Source organism: Oryzias melastigma, linkage group LG20 (genome assembly GCF_002922805.2).
Source record: "Oryzias melastigma strain HK-1 linkage group LG20, ASM292280v2, whole genome shotgun sequence".
Lineage (NCBI taxonomy): Eukaryota > Metazoa > Chordata > Actinopteri > Beloniformes > Adrianichthyidae > Oryzias > Oryzias melastigma.
Window position 1 is genome coordinate 4,751,087 of NC_050531.1, and position 20,775 is coordinate 4,771,861.

At 40.6% G+C, this 20,775-nt stretch overlaps 1 protein-coding gene across 1 annotated transcript in view; it reads right to left on the reverse strand.

Annotated features, from left to right (window-relative positions):
• Window positions 1-20,775, reverse strand: part of tmx3b (thioredoxin related transmembrane protein 3b) — a 56,168-nt gene that overhangs the window by 9,624 nt on the left and 25,769 nt on the right. The window contains exons 11-14 of the mRNA XM_024280412.2: window positions 14,790-14,847; window positions 14,580-14,633; window positions 6,943-6,999; window positions 3,898-4,027 (exon numbers count right to left, since the gene is read on the reverse strand). Of these exons, the coding sequence (XP_024136180.1) occupies window positions 3,898-4,027; window positions 6,943-6,999; window positions 14,580-14,633; window positions 14,790-14,847 (299 nt within the window). The remainder of the gene's footprint in view (window positions 1-3,897; window positions 4,028-6,942; window positions 7,000-14,579; window positions 14,634-14,789; window positions 14,848-20,775) is intronic.

Genomic DNA, 20,775 nt, shown 5'->3' on the forward strand with positions numbered 1-20,775 from the left:
TACAACTGACAATTAAAACCTAATAATATGAACATATTATGAAGCCTATTTATGAATCCATTGTGTTCATATTATTAAAAACTTGGATAATTTATTAAAAAAATATTTACATGTATTTTTGGTGGAGTTTTGTTGTTGTGAACTTTAAGCCCCTCTAAGAAAATATTCACACTAAAAAGGGTTTGAAATCATTACAAGCGCAATGCATTGTGGTCTATATTTCCTAATCCTGTGGGCATTGATGCGCACTAGTTTTTTTTTTTTTTTTTTTTTTTTACAGAGAATTCTGGGAAATTTCCCACTTCCAGGGCACTGAATTTTGGAATTCGGACACCCTGAGGGAATGGAAAATTCCCCTTATAGTAGTGCTGAGCGATTTGGGAAAAAATGTGTATCGCAATATAAATTATTTTATATCACAATAAAGACATATATCACAACAAAGTGTCTTTTCAGTTATTCTCAGAAAAAAAATCATTTTCTGACTATTTTAAGTTACAGATAACTGGATACAATGTTTCATCATTTCAAATATTCGCAGATTTTTTTTCTCAGTCACTTATGTACATTTTTGTGTACACTGAAAAGGCAATGGAATTGTCTCAGGCTATTTAATGATATATGTGGCATAATATTTGATCAAATTAAGTTCAACATAAACGATAGAAGAGACACTTCTCAATCGCCAGTATAAATCAACTTAAAACTTAAATAACTTTCAATATTTTACTCTACGAAAATATATTTTGTCAAAATTATACAAGTTAGAATTAAGCACAAGAAAACATCGGGTCATTAATAACAATCAAATAAAATTACCTGAAGGGCCGGATAGAATCAACCAGAGGGCCGGATCCGGCCCCCGGGCCTTGACTTTGACACACGTGGTCTACTAGCACTACCTTACAGTGCACTGAGTATTGAGGGAATCTGGACACAACCTATGATACCAAATCTTCTTTAAATGGTTTTATCTCTTCAAATTCCATTGCACTGGTCTGCGGGGACTTAATCCCATCAAAACTACTTTTTTTTTCTAACATTCGGACTATTGCAACAGTTTAGCGGAGATTATCTCCCCAAACGTTCAGGTCAAAGTATCTCCAGACTCCGAAAGCTGCGAGTCTCTCGGGGTACGCAGTCATCAGTTCATTACTTTCATTGTAAACGCGTATTATCTGCTTCCGTGCACAAAATGACTAAATGTACTGGAGTCTAGTTTGTGCACGCTTCGGTGGCTCTGCTTCATCCGAGCTCATTTGCAGGCAAAAAAACCACCTGGGCGGCCAATGAGCGAGCTGTCCTGATGCTAATTCGTCAGGATGTCCAATTACCAAAGTCTGCCTGAAAGGGACGTCTGCTAACAAGGTGAGGAGGATGTGTGCGGAAGCAGCTGTTCCACAGCGAGCGTAAACATCAGCAGAGCTGCAGGAGGAGTCTCCAACAACCTCTTTAGATGCTTTTCCCTCATCGAGAAGAAAGAAAATAAGAAGGAAAGTGAAGCTTGAAAAGTTCTCCTGCATTCTTTGAAAAGCAAAGAGGCTTTTTCATGTATGGTAAACAACCATTCTTGAATTCCGCAGAAGTTTCCTGTATTCTGTCAGCTGCATTATTCGGCCTTAAAGGTGCCGGTGCCAGACGTTACCATCATGACGTGAAAAGGCTAAAACGGGCCGTGCTTCGGCGCCAAGCGGACAGCAGGAATGTGTGGGCTGCTGCTGTTTATTTGATGGGAGGTGGTTTGCTTTGCTGGTAGAAAATAGACCGGACCTTCTGTACTGTTTGGTTTAAGGCTTTGAACATCCACTGACTTCAGTGAAGACAGAAAAAAATGGTAGAATAATACAATTAGGGCTTCCACAAACGATTATTGTAATAGTTTACTAATCATCGATTATTTTTTCCGATTAGTCGACTAATCGGGTCATGTGGAAACTGGATGCAAGACGCACATCTTAACAATCATTAGCTTTAAACTAACTAAAATTAAACACAATGAAGATGATCGCTTATTGAACTTTTAATGAATCGTGCCGTCTCTGTCCTTCATTAGTTTCTGGTATTAAAACAAGATGAAATCAAATGAGGTCGGCATCTGAAACAGAGAACTATTTTCCACGAACGAGAAAATGTTTGTTTTACTCACTCGAATATTTTTTAAAAAGTGCATTTTTTTGGTGCTGAACGCTCACAACCTTGTTCAGCTTTACTACACTCTGACTCCATGTAATATAAAGTAACGATTAATCGACTATTAAATCAGTCGCCGACTAATCGCCAACGACTTTTCAACAGTCGATTAGTTGACCAAACGATGACTAATATGACTAAAAACTGTTAAAATAGTCGATGGCTAATTTGATAGTCGATTAGCTGACCAACCAGAAACTAACGGACAAATATTGACTGTTGAATTAGTTGAAGACTGATTTAATTCTCCATTGGCCGACCGATCGACGACTTATCGATTATTAAAATGGTCAGTGACTAACTTGATGGTCGATTAGTCAATGAATCAACTATGGAATAAGTCCAAAACTATTTTATAGTCTATAAGTTAACGATTGGTCGACTAATAGACTATTGAATTAGTCGCCAACTATTTCAATACTCGTTTAGTAGTCAATTGGTCGACAAATCGAGATTTAAATCAGTCTTCCACTATTTCAAAACTTGTTTAGCCATCAATGGTTCGACTAACAGACTATTGAATTGATCATCGACCATTGTATTAGTCGATTAATCGTTGATTAGTCGACTAATCCACTATGGAATAAGTCCCCAACAACTTTAATAGTCTATAAGTCGATGATTGGTCGACTAATTGACTATTGAATTAGTTGCCGACTAATTCAATAGTTAAGTGTCAATAGGTCGACTAATTGACTACTGAATTAGTCACTGACTATTGTAATAGTCGATTAATCATCGATTATTCGACAAATCGACTATGGAATAAGTCCCCAACTATTTTAATAGTCTATTAGTCGACCATTGGTCCGCCACTGGACTATTGAATCTGTCTTTGCCTATTTCAATAGTCATTTAGCCGTCAACTGGTCGACTAATCAACTATGGAATAAGTCCCCAACTATTTTAATAGTCTATAAGTTAACGATTGGTCGACTAATAGACTATTGAATTAGTCGCCGACTATTTCAATACTCCTTAGTAGTCGATTGGTCGACTAATCAACATTTGAATCATTTTTCCACTATTTCAAAACTTGTTTAGTCATCGATTGGTTGATTAACCGACTATTGAATTGATCGTCGACCATTGTATTAGTCGATTGTCTATTAGTCAACTAACCAACAATGGAATAAGTCCCCAACAACTTTAATAGTCTATAAGTCGATGATTGGTCGACTAATTGACTATTGAATTAGTTGCCGACTAATTCAATAGTTATCTGTCATTAGGTCGACTAATGGACTACTGAATTAGTCACTGACCATTGTAATAGTCGATTAATCATCGATTATTCGACAATTCGACTATGGAATAAGTCCCCAACTATTTTAATAGTCTATTAGTCGACCATTGGTCTGCCACTGGACTGTTGAATCAGTCTTTGACTATTTCAATAGTCATTAAGCCATCAACTGGTCAACTAATCGACTATTGAATTAGTCGCCAACTATTTCAATAGTCGATTAGTCGCCGATTGGTCAATTAATGGTGGCAGCCCTAACTGTGAAAATGATAAAAACAGAAAAATAATCAGTCCAAATGGAACATGCATGATAAAAAAACCTTTTTGGTGTGAACATTTTCGTAGAGGGGCTTAAAATCCACAACAACACGCCGATGAAAACGCTTTGATTGAACCAGAACAAACAGAAATGGGCGTCCTGAAAGCCTGAAAGCATCGAGAGGAAAAACAAGGGATGTGACCTGAGCGGAACCGTTCAAAACGTCGCTGATGAACTGGACCAGCTGCTCCATGGTCTCAATCGGCTCACTGGGCAGGAAGTACTGCTCGTTGGACGTGTTGAGGATGATTACGGAGGGCACTTTTACCTCGCTGAGGAGAAAAAATAAGCAGAAAACACGGCGTTTAATCTTCTTAACCTCCACGCCGTGGAGCGCCATTATCATCTGATGGGAACAAATTGTAGCTTTCCTGAAGAACAAATTGCAAAAACAGAAAATGCAATAAACAAACCCCTTTCTACTGAGAATAAATAAACGTTTTTAATCCTTTACGAATAAGCAATCTAGAATATTTGAGGCGTTTCTAATGCTGGACATAAAGCAGGAGGTTTTAATGGTCTGTGACGTGTTAAACAAGACGAACACACAGCGAATGATCACACGTGACCTCAAAACAAATTGGCAAAAGAATCATAAATCCCCATGAAATACAGAACAAGGTCATGAAAACAAACAGTCCCACTTCCAACAGGTCTTGTGTAGCAGTCTTGCTCAGGTAAGCACACAAACGCACACACATCCATCAGCGTCTAAACCCACCCGCCCGCAGAGAGCAGGACTGTAGAGTCATCAACGCTCGACTCCTCTGTCCAGCTGTGATCTGTGGTCACGTGAACACACACACATGATGAGTGTGCACGCCATCTGACTTCCAGCCCACTCCAACAGATGGCTCCCATTTAAGGGGAATATGGATTATCCTTTACGCCTTTGCGGGGGAACGCCGTCAGGATCACGGCTCTGATAGAGTACAGACACGTCTGAGCAGCTGATGTTTCATTTAGAGTCAGAACTTTTTTGAAAAATTAAATTATTTTGTGTTTGATCTCGTTGAGAAAACATCCAGTTTATGTTTTTAGTTTCTGATCATTTTCTGTGTTCCAGTTGTTCTCTACGGTGGCCTTGAAGTCCAAATGCAAAGGCTCAACGTAAAAACATATTAAAGTGCACAACAATAATAAAAAAAGGCAAAACAATCAATAAAAAAAATACCATTTTTAGAAATCAAAGTAAAGTTCCAGGAATCAATTAAATTAACAAACTTAATTTAAGATATCACAAAAATGTTAGTATAGAGCCTTTTTCATGGTGACGTCAGATAAAATGGAGACAGAACTGAAAATGTGAATAGTCACTTCCAGTGTTTGGGTTTAGAACGGCAAAATTGACAACACAATTTACAATAATAATAAAAGGTAACCTGACCAATTTCAACAGCAAAATGTACAATATTATTTTATGAATGTCCTGCTGAACTGTATTTTCATTTCCTGTCTTAGATCGTCCACAAATCTAAATACGAATTTGAATAATCCTTAAATATTGATATTAAAATATCAACCTTTCATTTAAGCAGATATTATTCTAACTGGTTCTATTTTGCCTGATGTTATTCACACGTGTTTTAAGTGCGATTGAGCACAAAAACTGATGGAGATTTATGTTGGCCACTCATAATAAACACAGCCAAGATGCAGATGGCTGCATGTTGGATGAGATGTAAACATAGTTGTTGTAATAAGAGATATTTGTTGTTTTTCAGGGTATTTTAAGGGGTATTTCTAAAAGAAGGAATGCTTTTAACCGATACGGTTATGAGCAACAGCAAACAGGAGCTACGTCAGAAATTAACTCAACAGTTATAATTTTTTATTTATTGTAAGACATGTTGAAATTGTCTGACTTTAGCTGTGTTTTTAGTGATTTTGTGAAATATAATCAACTTTAACTGTTCAGAAAGGATCTTCAGCAGATCTACATCTCATCCCCGTAGTGGAAAGCTAGTGTTAGCATTAGCATAAATTAGAAGAAGAAAATCTAAATTACCTTCATAATCTAACAGGCAGTTTTCTGAAACATTTCATTTTTATTTAGTTTTTTATTGTATTTAGGAGTTAAGTCTTGATTTCTAAATTGTAAAGCCTCCTTTTTTTCTTTTTTACATTTTTGTTGCAATCTTTAATACGTTTTTGTGTGATTTGTTGATGTGGTTTTTGCTTCGTTGTAGTTCTCGGATCACTCATTTTAGATTGAAACAAAGAGTCGTTTTACGGCTGTTTCTCATGTGGTGAGAACAGAGTTCAGCCTTTGAGCCGCCAGAATCACGCTGATGGCACAAAGATGGATGAAATGCCATCAGATTTATTTCCATGCTTTTCATTCTGGATTAGGAGACATTGACGGGCCAGGATTTGATTCCTCAAAGGAAGCCAATTAATCCAGCACTTCAACGGCCAAATTCCGCTCCATAAAAGCCCAGCAAAATACATACAGTACGTATAAAATTAGGAGTGTTAATCACCTCTTTTATCCTTTAATACACGCATGCTGTCTAATTTGAAGTGCGTACCGGGACAGTCGTATTTCAAATCCGACTTCTGCTCCACTCGCTGACACAGTGGCTTAATTACACAGGACTTACGAGACTGTGTCTACTATAATCTCTCTGGTACAAACAATAACATGCTCAAATTAAAATAGCATCACGCAGCGGAGCCATTACGCTCGCAGATTCTCACACGAAATTACACACATAATGAGATGCTGTGGGTTCCTGCACACGAAAACAGACGCGGCCAGAGCTGCAGCCAGGCGGGCCCGCGCCACTAGTGAGCTCCCGTCTAATTAAAAGTGCGGCGCGGCGGCTGGAAGGTCTCTCCGAGCGCGACACAAAGTTGGCCTCAGAACGGGCACAAAGCTGCTGCGGCGGGGTTTTACTGCATCATTAGCACGGCTCTGCGGCCATCCGCAGAAACACAGAACAGCCTCATCTGTAGATGTTCTTCAATCACATGCAGATTGGCAGGAGACTCCAATTCTGTGGGGTTAAAGTTGCAGTAAAGACAGAAATGGCAGCTCAGTTGTGTAATTGACTTCTACACAAGTTAGCTTCCTGTAATAGCAAAGGCTGGCTTGAAAACACAGCACAGACGTGGATGAGCGGCTGACAGGATGGAACATGGAGACGATGACATGAGAAGAGGAGGCTGGATGTGAGGCACTCACCCCATGATGAGACTGTTAATGTAGTCACTCCCATCCATGTGGCCGAACTGGAAAACTCTGGAAAAAGAAGAAATAAAAGTGTTTGAAACAGGCTGATGAAATTTATCTGAATCGATACAAGCTTCCGGAACTCGTTGTTTTTCAACATGCTGGCTGAAACCGGGGTGCAGACCGGTACCGGACTGCACCGGTACCCCTACCAAGTAACAAACGTGGTACCGCTGTACTAGACACAGGCCAGTACTGGATGCTGTACCAGACATGTACCGCACTGGTAACCTACTCCGGTACCGGACACGTATCAGTACTAGACACAGTACCGAACATGCACCAGTACCGGATGCGGTACAGAACATGGATCAGTATCGGATGTGGTACCGGACATGGACCAGTGCTGGATGCGGTACAGGATCAAGACCAGTACTGGTCGCGGTACTGGACACGGACCAGTACTAGATGTGGTACAGGATCAAGACCAGTACTGGACGCAGTACCGGACACGGACCAGTGCTGGATGCGGTACAGGGCATGGACCAGTACTGGATGCAGTACAGGACATGGACCAGTAGTCGACGGGGTACCGTACATGGACCAGTACTGGATGCGGTACTGGACACGGACAAGTACTAGATGTGGTACAGGATCAAGACCAGTACTGGAGATGGACCAGTAGTGGATGCGGTACAGGACATGGACCAGTACTGGACACAGACCAGTACTGGAGATGGACCAGTAGTGGATGCGGTACAGGACACGGACCAGTAGTCGACGGGGTACCGTACATGGACCAGTACTGGACACGGACAAGTACTAGATGTGGTACAGGATCAAGACCAGTACTGGTCGCGGTACTGGAAACGGACCAGTAGTGGATGCGGTAAAGGACATGGACCAGTAGTCGACGCGTTACCGGACAAGGACCAGTACTGGATGCAGTACTGGACACAGACCGATACTGGGTTTAAGGTATGTTCACACCGGACGGCGGGTGGCGGAGACGTCACATTTCAATGTTAAGTCAATGACGTAGGGTTACCAGAGACTGTCCCGTGTTGAGCAAAGGCGGGATACACACCAGTCTATCACAGAGTCAATGGCGCTGTAGTGATCAGCCTGCTACGCTAGCCCAGTGGACACCTTAGCAAGGTCCATGGTTTAGCTGAGCTAGCATACGTGGCCGCCCTGGGCAGCAGCGCTTCCTATGCTGTCCCGTCTTGGGTACAGCTACCGGGCAGAGAGTTGTGCCAAGGTACGTTCCCCCTGCCAGAAGCTGTGTCCCCGGTCTTAGACATTGTTGATTTGTTTCGTAACACTAATTTTTTTTTGGCACTACACCGACCGCGGAACTCCATCTCCATGGGTCTGATGCTCAAACTGGGCCACAAACAGACGGAATTTTTGACACAGAGGGCTCCTTAGCCAAACGTCCATATATGATGAGTTGGGAATGAGAACGCGTCGGTGTGGACTGTAAACCATTAGCATGAACGGGATCATCTCAGTTCAATGAGCAGCAGCACAAATATGAAACATGGCAGAATCCGCTGTTTTCGCTGCTCAGAAGCGGAGATATCGCTTTTGTTATTGCAGAGGAGGTAAATCTCCCCAGAGACCGGCTCCCGTTTCTTCTCCTTTTCCTCCACAGAAAGGTGATTTATCTAAACGATAAGGCAGGGGGGGAAAAAATTCAATTTTTATTTCATTGTGCTGGACTGTGCCTAAGCAGAGAGTATTGTGGGTAAAAAATAAATAAATAAAGGGGGGCAGGCTGCTGCACAAGTTGAGTGACTGATTGGGAAGGTGCCTGTGCATATAAATTAAATCACAGCTAAATGTTGGACGTTTGTCCCGAAGGTGCCGAACAATCCGACGCGATTATGGAATCATAAATCCTGCGGATGCGATATATTTAAAAATCTGTCAAGGTATAATCTTGTAGACTGGGAATACAGCTCATCACGGTGTGAGCGGAGATACGGATCAGAGCAGGTAGGAAAAATAATCCACGGCTCCGAGATTGACAGGGGGGGAGCGCGGGAATACCAGAGTAATGTGAAGCCTTCCATTTTTACTTTGGCATTAGCACTTTGCCTCGCTGTAGCTTTAATATTTACAGATCTGCTTGTGTCCGTCTTCTGGAGCGTCTAGGAAGAAACGAGCATAAGGGTGGAGGAGGAAGAGGAGGAGGAGGCATGCAGAAGGCTATAAAGTGCAAGAAAGTGTTGTGGATAAGTGCTGGACTATAAAAGACAGAGTTTGTGTTTTCTAAACCCATTGCAGGCTTGATGTGGAGAACTTCATCTGTCATGTTGTGGTTTTCTAAAACAGAGAGCCACATTTTAAACACATCGTTTTTAGAAATATAAATGATCTGCCATATTTTTCGGAGTATAAGTCATGATTTTTTTGCATAGTTTGGCCAGTGGTGCAACTTATAATTAAGAGCAACGAATATGGAACATTTTTACATAATATTCATTGTAAATTTGATGCATTAGGCATCAGATTTGACATGCATATTAAGAATTTGACACATGAATTGCATTACATGTTCAGAAACATTAATTTTTCTCACAGAAGTGCGAATTGACTTTTTTTCTTGCTCCGGAAAGCTTCGTCTATACACTGGAATGATTTATAATCTGAAAAATGATAACCTGCAGCTCCAGATCCTCATGTGGCTCTATTATCTCTCCATGGTGGCTCCTTGGCCAAACATAAAATAAGTCATGGAGACTGCTGACCCAGTCATGTCGACCGTCTGACTCAGCAGCTCCTGCTAATAGCTTTCTAACCAAAACTATCTAAAGAAAACAAATAAACAAAGCCTGTAAACTAAGAAGATCCAACCTCAAACTAAAATAATAAAACCCAGCAGTGTAAGACTGCTGAGGACAAAGAGGGGAAAAAGAACAAAAAATAGAAAAAAGAAAAGTAAAATAGCCATTTTTAAAGTAAGGATTTCTTAATTAGCATTTATACATTTAGATTAGTTAAATTCATAAATTGATAGTAGAGGTGCACATAGATATGTAGGTTTTTACATCCCTGCCGTCTTGTTTGCTCAATACTACCGCCAGAATGAACAGATTTTATATAAAAGGAAAACTTTGGTAAAAAGTGTTAAAAGCACATATTATCTTATGCTGCACAAGTTTTTTTAAACTTCTGTCCAATGTAAAAAAAAAATAAGTAAAAAAAATAATAATAAATCACATTTTAAGAGATGCTAGATTTTTTAAAAATATTTTTGCCTTTTTTCATGCCAAAAACTAGACGTAATTCATATTTATTATTAAATGCAAATCCAAATTTCTTAAAGTAAGACTATGCGGCTCCTTCTAGGTTCTGATCAGTAGAAAACAAGCCCAAATGGCTCTTTTACCGTTAAAGGTTGCCGACCCCTGGACTAGTATTCAGTCCTTTGGATGCGTCCAGTACCAGTACCCAAGCCTAATTACGGTCCCTGGTTTGGTACCGGTCCTCGGGACAGTCCGGTACCAAACCCTGTTAGGTTTGGGTACCTAAACTGTGTCTGATAACTGTTTGGGTCCAGTACCGGGTTAGGGTACCCAAAACTCCGGCACAGCTCAACGCTTGGGTCCCCAAACTTGATACCTTAACTCTGCACCCTAAAAGGGCTTGTGTATGGGTACCGGACTTGTCTCGAGGACCAGTCCACGTAGGGACGTATCCGGTACCCAAACCCGGTACCTGTAACCTAACCCCAACCAGCACCAGACGAGGTACTGGACTAAAACTGGTACCAGAAGCAGTACTGGGTGCAAACCAGGGCTGGACGAGGTACCGGGTTAGGGTACCTGCACGGTTCGCTTCCCAGTACTGGACCTGTTCACAGCCTAGAGGCTGGGGACCCGTGACCTAATGGGAGCAGCCGGCACGTCAAAAAAACACGAGTTGGAGAAACCCAAACGTCAATTTTGACGCGGAGGGGTCCTTAGCCAAACGCCGATATGAGATATTTGAGAAAGTGTTGAATAGTGAGTAGTGAAAGACTTCTGTTATATCATAAGACTTATTCTGAAAACTTACAAGCATTTCCAGAGAAATCCAGAGTTACTTTCTACAATAGAGTAGAATAAAGGTGTTTATGGAACCTGAAAATTGTGTTTTTATTCTATATTTGAGTAACTTCTCTCCCTTTATGGGAAAAACTACCTTCAGAAATCTATATTAAAAACTTGTGTCCAAACCACGCGGCTAGGATTGTGAAATTGTGAATCTTTTTGACACTTTTACTTAAACAAAAAAAAAAAAAAATTGTTTTTCTTTTTTGGAAACATCAGAATTCAGCTTTCATGCCGTCATACGGTGTGCGAAGCGCGGCGGGGGCATCGTCGTTCCACCTCACAGAGTCAAATTGACAAATGTGTGAACAGGAGAGCCGGCGTGGTGGAACATGCCACACCAGACAGAGATGCCGCCGTGTGACATGTCACGCTACTGATTCTGCCATGCTGTCAGGCTGTCGGAGGACGGATCAGGATGCACCCGGAATGAGGAGGGGTGAACATGTACGGGATGAGGAAGGGGCCACGGGGCCTTTTGGTTGGTGTTCAAGTGAGGTTTCTGCTTCATATTCTCACTTTTGATAGCACACTGTATAAGATATGCGATTTAAAAGAAACCAAGAAAAATCTTACACTGATTTACTGTCTTTTGAGTATTTTTTTGTACAAGTCACAATTTTTGGCCAGGAGTGCAACTTATACAGAATTTTAAAAAAACATTTTAGAATTGTATATAGAATAAAAAAAATGTTTTTGGCTTTTATGTTTATAAATTTGATGCATTAGACTGCAAATTTGATATGCAGCTGGTCCGGATTTGACACGTGAATCGCATTATATGTGAACGCAGCATTTCGTCGAGCTTGTTCAGAAAGATTGCACTTTTCTCCCAGTGCGACTTACGTATGATTTTTTTTTTTGCTCCAGAAGGCTTTGCTTATACGCCAGAATGACTTATAGTCTATAAAATACCAATATTAGTATCCGGTATACAGATATTGATATCAATATACCCGATATCGGTTTATTCAATATCGGGTATATCAATACTGATATTGATATACCCGATATCAATGTACCCGATATTGATATACCAGATATCGGGTATACCTATATTGGTATCCGGTATACAGATATTGATATTGATTTACCCGATATATTCGATATCGGGTATATCAATGCTGATATTGATATACCCGATATCTATGTATATGATATTGATATTTCAGATATTGGGTATACCTATATTGATATCGGATGTACAGATATTGATATCGGGTATACTGATATCGGTATCGGCGCTGATATTGGGTATTTCGCTACCTATCAGCCTTTTTTTAATCCAACGACCAATACTGAACTGTTTTTTTTTTTTTGCTTGTAGGCAGCCATGCTTCTGTCTTCATCTTTCAGAATCATTCTGATTGGTTAATACACAGGCAGAAGCAGAGCCAATCAGAAATTGAAACCGTTTGCGGTGAGGAGTTTGGGAGAGGTTAAACCATCAAGGGTCCATAACCCTAGGGACGTGGTACCGAATGTGATACCGGATGCTTACTGGTCCTCGGGATGAGTCCGGTACTAAACCCGTTAAAGTTTGGTAACCCAAACCACGCTTGGTACCGGTTTGGAGTTAGGGTACCGGTATCAGGTTTGTGTATCGGTACCGGATTCATCCAAAGGACCAGTCCGCATCTGATACAGGTACCCAAATACGATACCAGTACCCTTATCCCAACCCTCCAGGCCGCGCATTGGAACTGCTCCAGTACTGAGACAGTGTTCAGGTACCCTAACACAGTATCGGTTCACTAACCTGGCACCGCGTCAGAGCTCTGTCCGCACCAGGTACCCGTTTGGGTCCAGCACCGTGTCCGGTACCATTACCCTAACCCCAACCCGGCACCGTACGTGGTACTGGACCCAAACCGGTACCAGATACTGTATCTATGCACTATGTGCCCCAAGACTCGACCAGTTCTGGTCTGCGGCCTGGAGGTTGGGGTCCTGTGATTTAATATAAACAGCCAGTACATTAAAAAATGGCGAGTTAGGGGTACCAGAAACGACAGTTTTTGACACGGAGGGGTTCTTAACCAAATGTCAATATGGGGATGAGAATGTGTTGTATAGTGAAAGAATCCGGACTTCCAAGCATTTCCAAAAAGCTGCTAATTTAAATCTTTAAAATCCAGAGTTACTTTCTACAATAGAGTAGAATAAAACTGTTTTTATGAGGCATGAAAACTGTGTTTTTATTCTATATTAGACTATCTTTATGTGAAAAACTACCTTTCCTCAAGACTGTTGACTGACCTAACAAGATTCACCACATAGAGTTGGTTCTGGTGGGACCTTTTTCATTGACCAAAACGATTCTTACTGCTACCACACACAACGATCGCCTTTGCTTTTGCTATAGCTGCCGTGAAAACAGATCTCTGGAGGTCCAAGACTCACACAAACCTGAGAGTTTCTGTCAATAAACATGTAAACCGAAAGAAAACAATAAGAGATCAAGTCAAGTACTGTTGAGCTCTGATAAAGAAAAAAACAAAAACAAATAATCACACAGAGTAACACATGTGGAGGGAGCCGAGCACCACAACATCAATTCCTGCATCAAACAACATCAGCCCTTCAAATGTCAGCGCCTCTCCTGTGATCTCTCCACTCCGTGTGCTGCCCCCGCCCACCACCGGGGGCGACACTCCAGTTGGCGACTTGTAATTACAAGGTGTGCCGGAGCGCCGCGGGCGGCTCTGATCTCAGCGGGGATGTTGAACTCGGGAGTCTTAAAATAAACAGTGGCGCTGTAACTGATGACAAGGATTCCTGTAATTCAATCACTGATGGGGAGGCAGGAACACTTTGATTAAGGGGGGGGGGTCTGAGAAGAACCTCTTCATTCCACCTAACCCGGGGGTCGGCAACCTTTAATAGCAAAAGAACTATTTGGACTCGTTTTCTACTGATCAAAACCTAGAAGGAGTCTTACTTTAGCCTTTAGGAAATTTGGATTTGCATTCATGACTACATTTTTTTAATAATAAATATGAATTATGTCTATTTTTTGGCTTTGGAGCCGCAGGTTGTAGACCCCTGATCTAACCTAACCTCTCCGGCCCCATTGGTGGATGTCAACGAAACCTAAAGGACTCGGATTCAAACATTTTGGTTGATTTTATTCATTTTTATGTAAATGAAGGCCTAATTTTGGTTTGAAGTTTAGCCTTTGGAGCCAAAATAATAGCTGTGAGGAAACGGCGGTTTCCCCCTCCGCCATACAACAACACAATATGTAACATAAATATCTCAACCCAGCAGTTACTGCACAATCGGAGCAGCAGAAAACAGAAAAACGATGCATTAATACAAGCCGAGTTGACTCGCTGATTGACAGCTGAAAAGAACACCTATATTTGGAGGCTGACATTTTGCATAATTACCTTTCTACTGAACCGCTACAAAAGCCAGACGTGCCCTGACAAAGGCATAAACTTGCTTGTGAATAGACAGGCGGCGTTCCCCAGTGAGCGCACCATCCCAGAATAAATGTAGAAATTGGATTTTCATCTCTGGCCTCATTGTGTTTCCGTGCCTCACCTGTTAAAATGTTCTCTGTATTCCTTCGCCACCCTCTGCATCAAGGTCTTTAATCTAAAAGTAAATGAGAAGAGAGTGAAATGCCACTTTTTTTGCCCCTGGCTGCAATTTATAGGGAGCTCCAAACAATAATAGCAATTCGTATCTTTATTTGAAAGCTGCACACTTAAGCACAGCTTCTTTTTTTTTTAATTTGGGTGTTGTTTGTACCTGCCGCTCTCCTCCGTGGCGTCCTTCTCGTCGATGACTGCAATCGCCACGAGTTTTCCTGAGGTGGCGGAGATAGATTACAAGTCAGAATGTGGCAGAAACACAGGCTGTGAGGACAACAGAGATGCTTTAAGGAAAAGACGAATGCTTTTTACTCAGTCATTCTCTGCCTTTAGTTTTCAGCTCGGTTGGACAGGAAACAAGTGGTCACTTTGTGGTCGCAGAGCTATTTCAGAGCCATTCTCATGACACGACAAAGAGGTCCACTTAAGAAAACTGTTATACGACTTAAAAAGGCTTCTCATTCAAGCTGGGTTTGGTTTGAGGCTAAAGGTGTCCTGACATTTGGATGAGAGTGCCCCCTGCTGGTCAGAGGAAGTGATGCTTTTACATGGGAGCAGTGTCATATTCCCATACATTCATGTATGGGAACCTCAGGGCTAAAAGTTGTTAATTTATGGTTGTTTGTAATTTCCTCTGCAGCAAAGCCTTGTGGGAGATCCACCCTTGGGGACAAAAATAATTGTCTTTGAGCACACACACAGGGATCCATGCCTTTAGTACACATGTGTCAAAGTCAAGGCCCGGGGGCCGGATCCGGCCCTCCGTATAAATATATCTATATCTCCAAATCATTTTATTTTTGACAAAATATATTTTTATGGAGAGTAAAATATTGAGAGGTTTTTAAGGGTTAAGTTGATTTATTCTAAAATAATATTCCTGCATTTTTACTTTTCAAAATTATGTAAAAAAGTTATGGTTCTGAAGTTTTACAACTTGGAACTCTGCCAGCTTTTTGGACTATTTTGGCAATTTCAGCTACATGCTAGTTGTTTTGGCTAATTTAGGATTTTTTCAGTATTTTTAGTCTATTTTGGGGTTTAGCTAGTAATTCAGCTACATGCAAGCTATTTCGGCTAATTTAGGCTTTTTTTAGTTTTTTTACGGTATTTTAGAGTTTAGCTAATATTTTAGCTACATGCTAGCTGTTTTGGCTAATTTAATTTTTTTATTTTTAAAGTGTTTTAGGCTATTTTGGAGTTTAATTAATATTTCAGCTACATGCTAGCTGTTTTGTCTAATTTTGGCTTTTTTCCATTTTTTTACGATATTTTGGAGTTTAGCTAATATTTTAGCTACATGCTAGCTGTTTTGGCTAATTTAGGCTTTTTTTTAGTTTTTTTAAGGTATTTTGCAGTTTAGCTGTTTTTTCAGCTACATGCTAGCTGTTTTGGCTAATTTAAGCTTTTTTCCATTTTTTATGATATTTTGGAGTTTAGCTAATATTTTAGCTACATGCTAGCTGTTTTGGCTAATTTAGTTTTTTTCCAGTTTTTTAGGCTATCTTGGAGTTTACATAATATTCCAGCTACATGCTAGTTGTTTTGGCTAATTTAGGCTTTTTTCTGTTTTTTTAAGGTATTTTGCAGTTTAGCTGTTTTTCAGCTACATGCTAGCTGTTTTGGCTAACCTCAGTTTTTTGGGCTATTTTTTAGGCTAATTTGGCATTTAGCTAATATTTTAGCAGGCTATCAGCTTCAGCATTCACAATACCATTATTGTAGGTAATGTTGTACATCTAGTTTATAATTTTGTTAAAAAGTTAAAAAAATAGTTTGAGTGTTCAATAAATGTTCATCCTGTTTGGCCTGCAACCTAAGGTGTGTTTTGGATTTTGGCCCCCTGTGCGTATGAGTTTGGCACCTTGCTTTAGCAGCTGTGGGAACATTTGCATAAAAAAGTTCATTCCTAAATAAGAGTGCAGAAGATTCTGCAGTTTACAGGTTGCAAATAAGTCTTAACTTGTGGTTGGAAATGAAATGCATGGTGCACTTTCTCACCATCAATTAGAGTGTAGGCTTTTAAGGGTGTAGCCAGTCACTTGCATAATTTACTAGATCTTTATCGATCCCTAAAAATCGTTCGGCAGAGCAGACGAGGCGTTTAAGTCCTTTTTGATGCTTAATAATTTTGGTTAAAAATGCTATTTTGGTTGCTGGAGTTATTCATTAAGAAAGCATCAGAGGTGTTTTTCTTTTCTTGAAAAGTGACAGGAAGGCACAATTATGAATGCGAGTGTGAACGCCGCAGTCATTAGCAGCAGAGTCTTCAGGTTAATTATGCAATCAGGTGATGTGGAAGGAAGCAGGTGGCTTAAAGTAGAAAACAGACGAGTGTATAAACTGGTAACGGATACGTAAAGGATCTTTTATTTTGGTTTGCAGCGATGAGCCTTGCTGCAAAAATCTTCGAATCATGAAAGCTGTCCGAACACTCAGCATAATCCTCACAGGTTTTGTACATTTTTCTTTAATTAAAAGACTCGTTTGAGCCTTTTTTGTTTCACCGGATAGACTTCCTCAAGTGTATCTCTGAAAAAATCTCATTAAAAGGATCTTCGCTGGTTTTCCCAGCCTGCAACCCTCTGGCATAAAGTCTCCCTCTGTGAGATTCGGTGTTATTTGTGACCCGCAGATGAACCGCAGGAATGATAAAAACCAGCCTGTTGTTTGCCGGCTCCAGTCCTTGGATTTCTGCGTCACCCTTCACGCTGCGGTTCAGGTTCAGGTTCGCACTGTTTGATGTTTCATGTCCTACAGCTTTTTTTAATCTCTCAAATATATATATATATATATATATGTCTAATTTTGGCATGAAATAATTCAGCCTCGAAGAGATTATTTAAAAACACACTGAAAGAGAGAATAATGTTTTAATGGAGTTGGACTGAACCTGTTCTGTAATCTTTTCTATATTCCAGGTTCAGAGCGACTTATAGTCCAAAAAATATGGTAATTATTGCATATCTTCTTAATAGCATCTAGCATAAAGATAAATCATATTTTGTAAAAACTAAAATTGACACCATTCTAATTGAGAGATTTCCCAACTCTTCATCAGCTCAAAGTTGGTGGGAAAAAGGTCCAGAATTTCCATCATTTTGACTGGTTCTTTGGATTAAATGGTAATACTGAAAACTTGTATAGCAACTGGTGACAAGCTGAGTCTTAAACTGCTTTTTGTATTTATATAAACTACAGAAAAGGAGATTGACAGCTAATTTATTACATGTCACCTTTTTTAACTAAAGTATTTGAGCTTCATGGTTTTTCAGAGTTCATTGGAGAGAAAATGCCTTGTTTTTCCTTTAATTATTGCTCCTGCAGAATTAATAATATGTCCTTCTTAAGTCATCAATCATCAGAGGCTTTAATTTGTTGACTTAAGTGTTATTAGCGGCTCAAAAACAATAGAAATTTCTGGATTTCTTTCAAATGTATCACAGCATCTACAACCAAAAAAAGAGTTTGCTTGGTTTCAAAGAGACTCCAACACCTTTATTATGTTTTGAGCTGGTCTGGGATCAGGTTGTCATTAGTGCGAGCTTTCATATCCCTTCAAAGCCTTCGGCGTACATTTGTTCACTGTTTGGCTAAATGCTTTACAGCATAAATTTTTCTGATCTGATTTTCTTTCTCTGCTTTATTCTGACTTCAAACAAAAACTATTTGCTTTCCTGCAGCAATGTAATCTCTGATAATACACCCGTCTGAGAACACACAGTGCACTTTCGGGGTTTTCATTAACTAATCCAGCTGACTTTCTAATCCACTGGTTTGGGGCAGTGGTGTTTACACAGCTGATATTTACCGACCGGCTAGAATCCAGGATTATTAAAAGGCTTATTTTCCCCCCTTTGTACAGAAATATATTTTAAAAAACAGAAAACAAAAGAACATTTGTCCAAAAGACATGTTAGATGATTAAAAGTTAGGCTTGAGACCTTCCTCTTTGGACAGGCCTATTACCAGGCTAGCTAGTAATCAAAGAAAATTCAACTTACTGCTCCCTATCTCACCAACTGTAATGAAGTTTGGGGGAATAAATATAATTTTCATCTAATACACATATTTCTCTGTGGAACTCAGCAGAGGGAAGATGGCTTTCGAGGGTTTAGATTAATACTGATATGCTAATAATGTTTAGATTTTTTTAACATTATTATTACCATCTGCTATATGTGCCAAACTGCATGCGTCTTACTATAAACTATAAAAAAAACCTCAATGACTATTAGTTTGTTAGTAGGCTGCTTAAAGTCAGAAGCAGGTGAAAGTATGGTTCACCGGAGTTCTGCTCTCTATTCTCATTTACTTCTGTTCTCCTCTATTCTTTATTATTTATTTTATTTAGTTCTTTATGCTCCTGCTTGGTGCAGTGTGATTCAGGTGTTGTTCCTCTTTTCCTGCTCCCCTGGAGATTTAAGATTCCAGGTGGATCATCTGTCCTCCTGTTCTTAGCCGTGTATCAAGCCTCTCACTCATTGCGGCTATGGACCTCGCCTCTGGCTCGTCTCGGCCGTGGACCACAACTCTAGCTTGTCTCGGCCGTGGACCATGCCTCCGGCTTGTCTTGGCCGTGGAAAACGCCTCCGGCTTGTTTTGGCCGTGGACCATGCCTCTGGCTCGTCTTGGCTGTGGACCATGCCTCTGGCTCGTCTTGGCTGTGGACCACACCTCCGGCTTGTCTTGGCCGTGGACCACGCCTCTGGCTTGTCTTTGCCGTGGACCACGCCTCTGGCTCATCTTGGCCGTGGCCCACGCCTCCGGCTCATCTTGGCCGTGGCCCACGCCTCCGGCTTGTCTTGGCCGTGGAGCACGCCTCCGGCTCATCTTGGCCGTGGACCACGCCTCCGGCTTGTCTTGGCCGTGGACCACACCTCTGGCTCGGCTTGGATGTGGACCACGTCTTTGGCTTGTCTTGGCTGTGGACCTCGCCCCCACCTGTCCCCCAGTTCTAACTAGATGAACACTATTTAAATATGTAGTTGTAGAGTTAGATAAGCTAATTCTTCTTCAACAGTGCTGGTAAATAACCCGTCCGTCCAGGGAGAGGATCCCTCCTTCATTTGAACATCCCTGGGGGATTTTTCTTATTTTTTTTCCAAGGAATCAGGTTTAGTTTAGCAACCAGCTATTGTTTATATTGTATGATTGACTTTCTGCTTATGTGCAATTACCGGTATGAAGCCCAATGAGAATTTTTTGTGATATTGGGCTATATAAATAAAACTGAATTTAATTGAATTCAAGGCCATGTCACACTCCCGCCACGCATGATTTTACCATAAAATGAAACAAATAGAAATCACCATTCAGTACAAAATTTTGGGGATAAATGCCCGAGCTTTACTGTATTTACATCAACATTTAAGACATTTTTTTCTTTCATTTTTTCGTAGGTGACATGCTGAGGGGGATGGCTCTAGGATATCATGATGTGGGCGACACCCTCAGGGAATAAAAGGCGGAGCCTCAGAGATCGAGTCGTTTAACTTCCAGGTATCAAAAGAGTTTGCAAAAATAACTAATATTTCCTAAATAATTCCAAAGGTAATACATGATAATTTATATGGATAAAGTTTACTCTAAAAGGCTTAAGAAAATCTTGGTATGGCCCCTTTAACAGTGTAGTATTTCTGCCTACAGTTTGCCACAAATCCAGCATTTCTGCCCTGAACTGACGGCCCACAAATAGCTCTAAATTACAGTTTTTGGGGGTTTTTCATCGACTTTAGTTGAGTTGGCATTTCAGTCAGGTACCAAATTTCATGTCAGCGTGACTGATGATATGTTGGCTTAAGGGGGGGGGGCTGTGGAGAGGGGGTATAAAAATGTCATCTCAGCTGCTCCAACGAAGCCAAAGTGCGTGAAATCTGATCTTAGGTTGAAAGACTTCAGCAGCAAATTTTTACAGAGCTTTCACACATCCTCATCAACTTGTAAAGTTTTTTTTCTTGTGTCATGAAGGCTTTCACCCTTTTATGAGCCGGATCCGTATTACTAAGCAACTCCTGGTTGAGGAAAAACGCAGCGACCGTTCGATGAGCGTCGCCACAGTGCCAAAACACTGCATCTAATATTAGACGGCTTCCTCAGCACAAAGCATCAATTTGCTGCCGTTTAAAAGGCAGTTTGTGTTT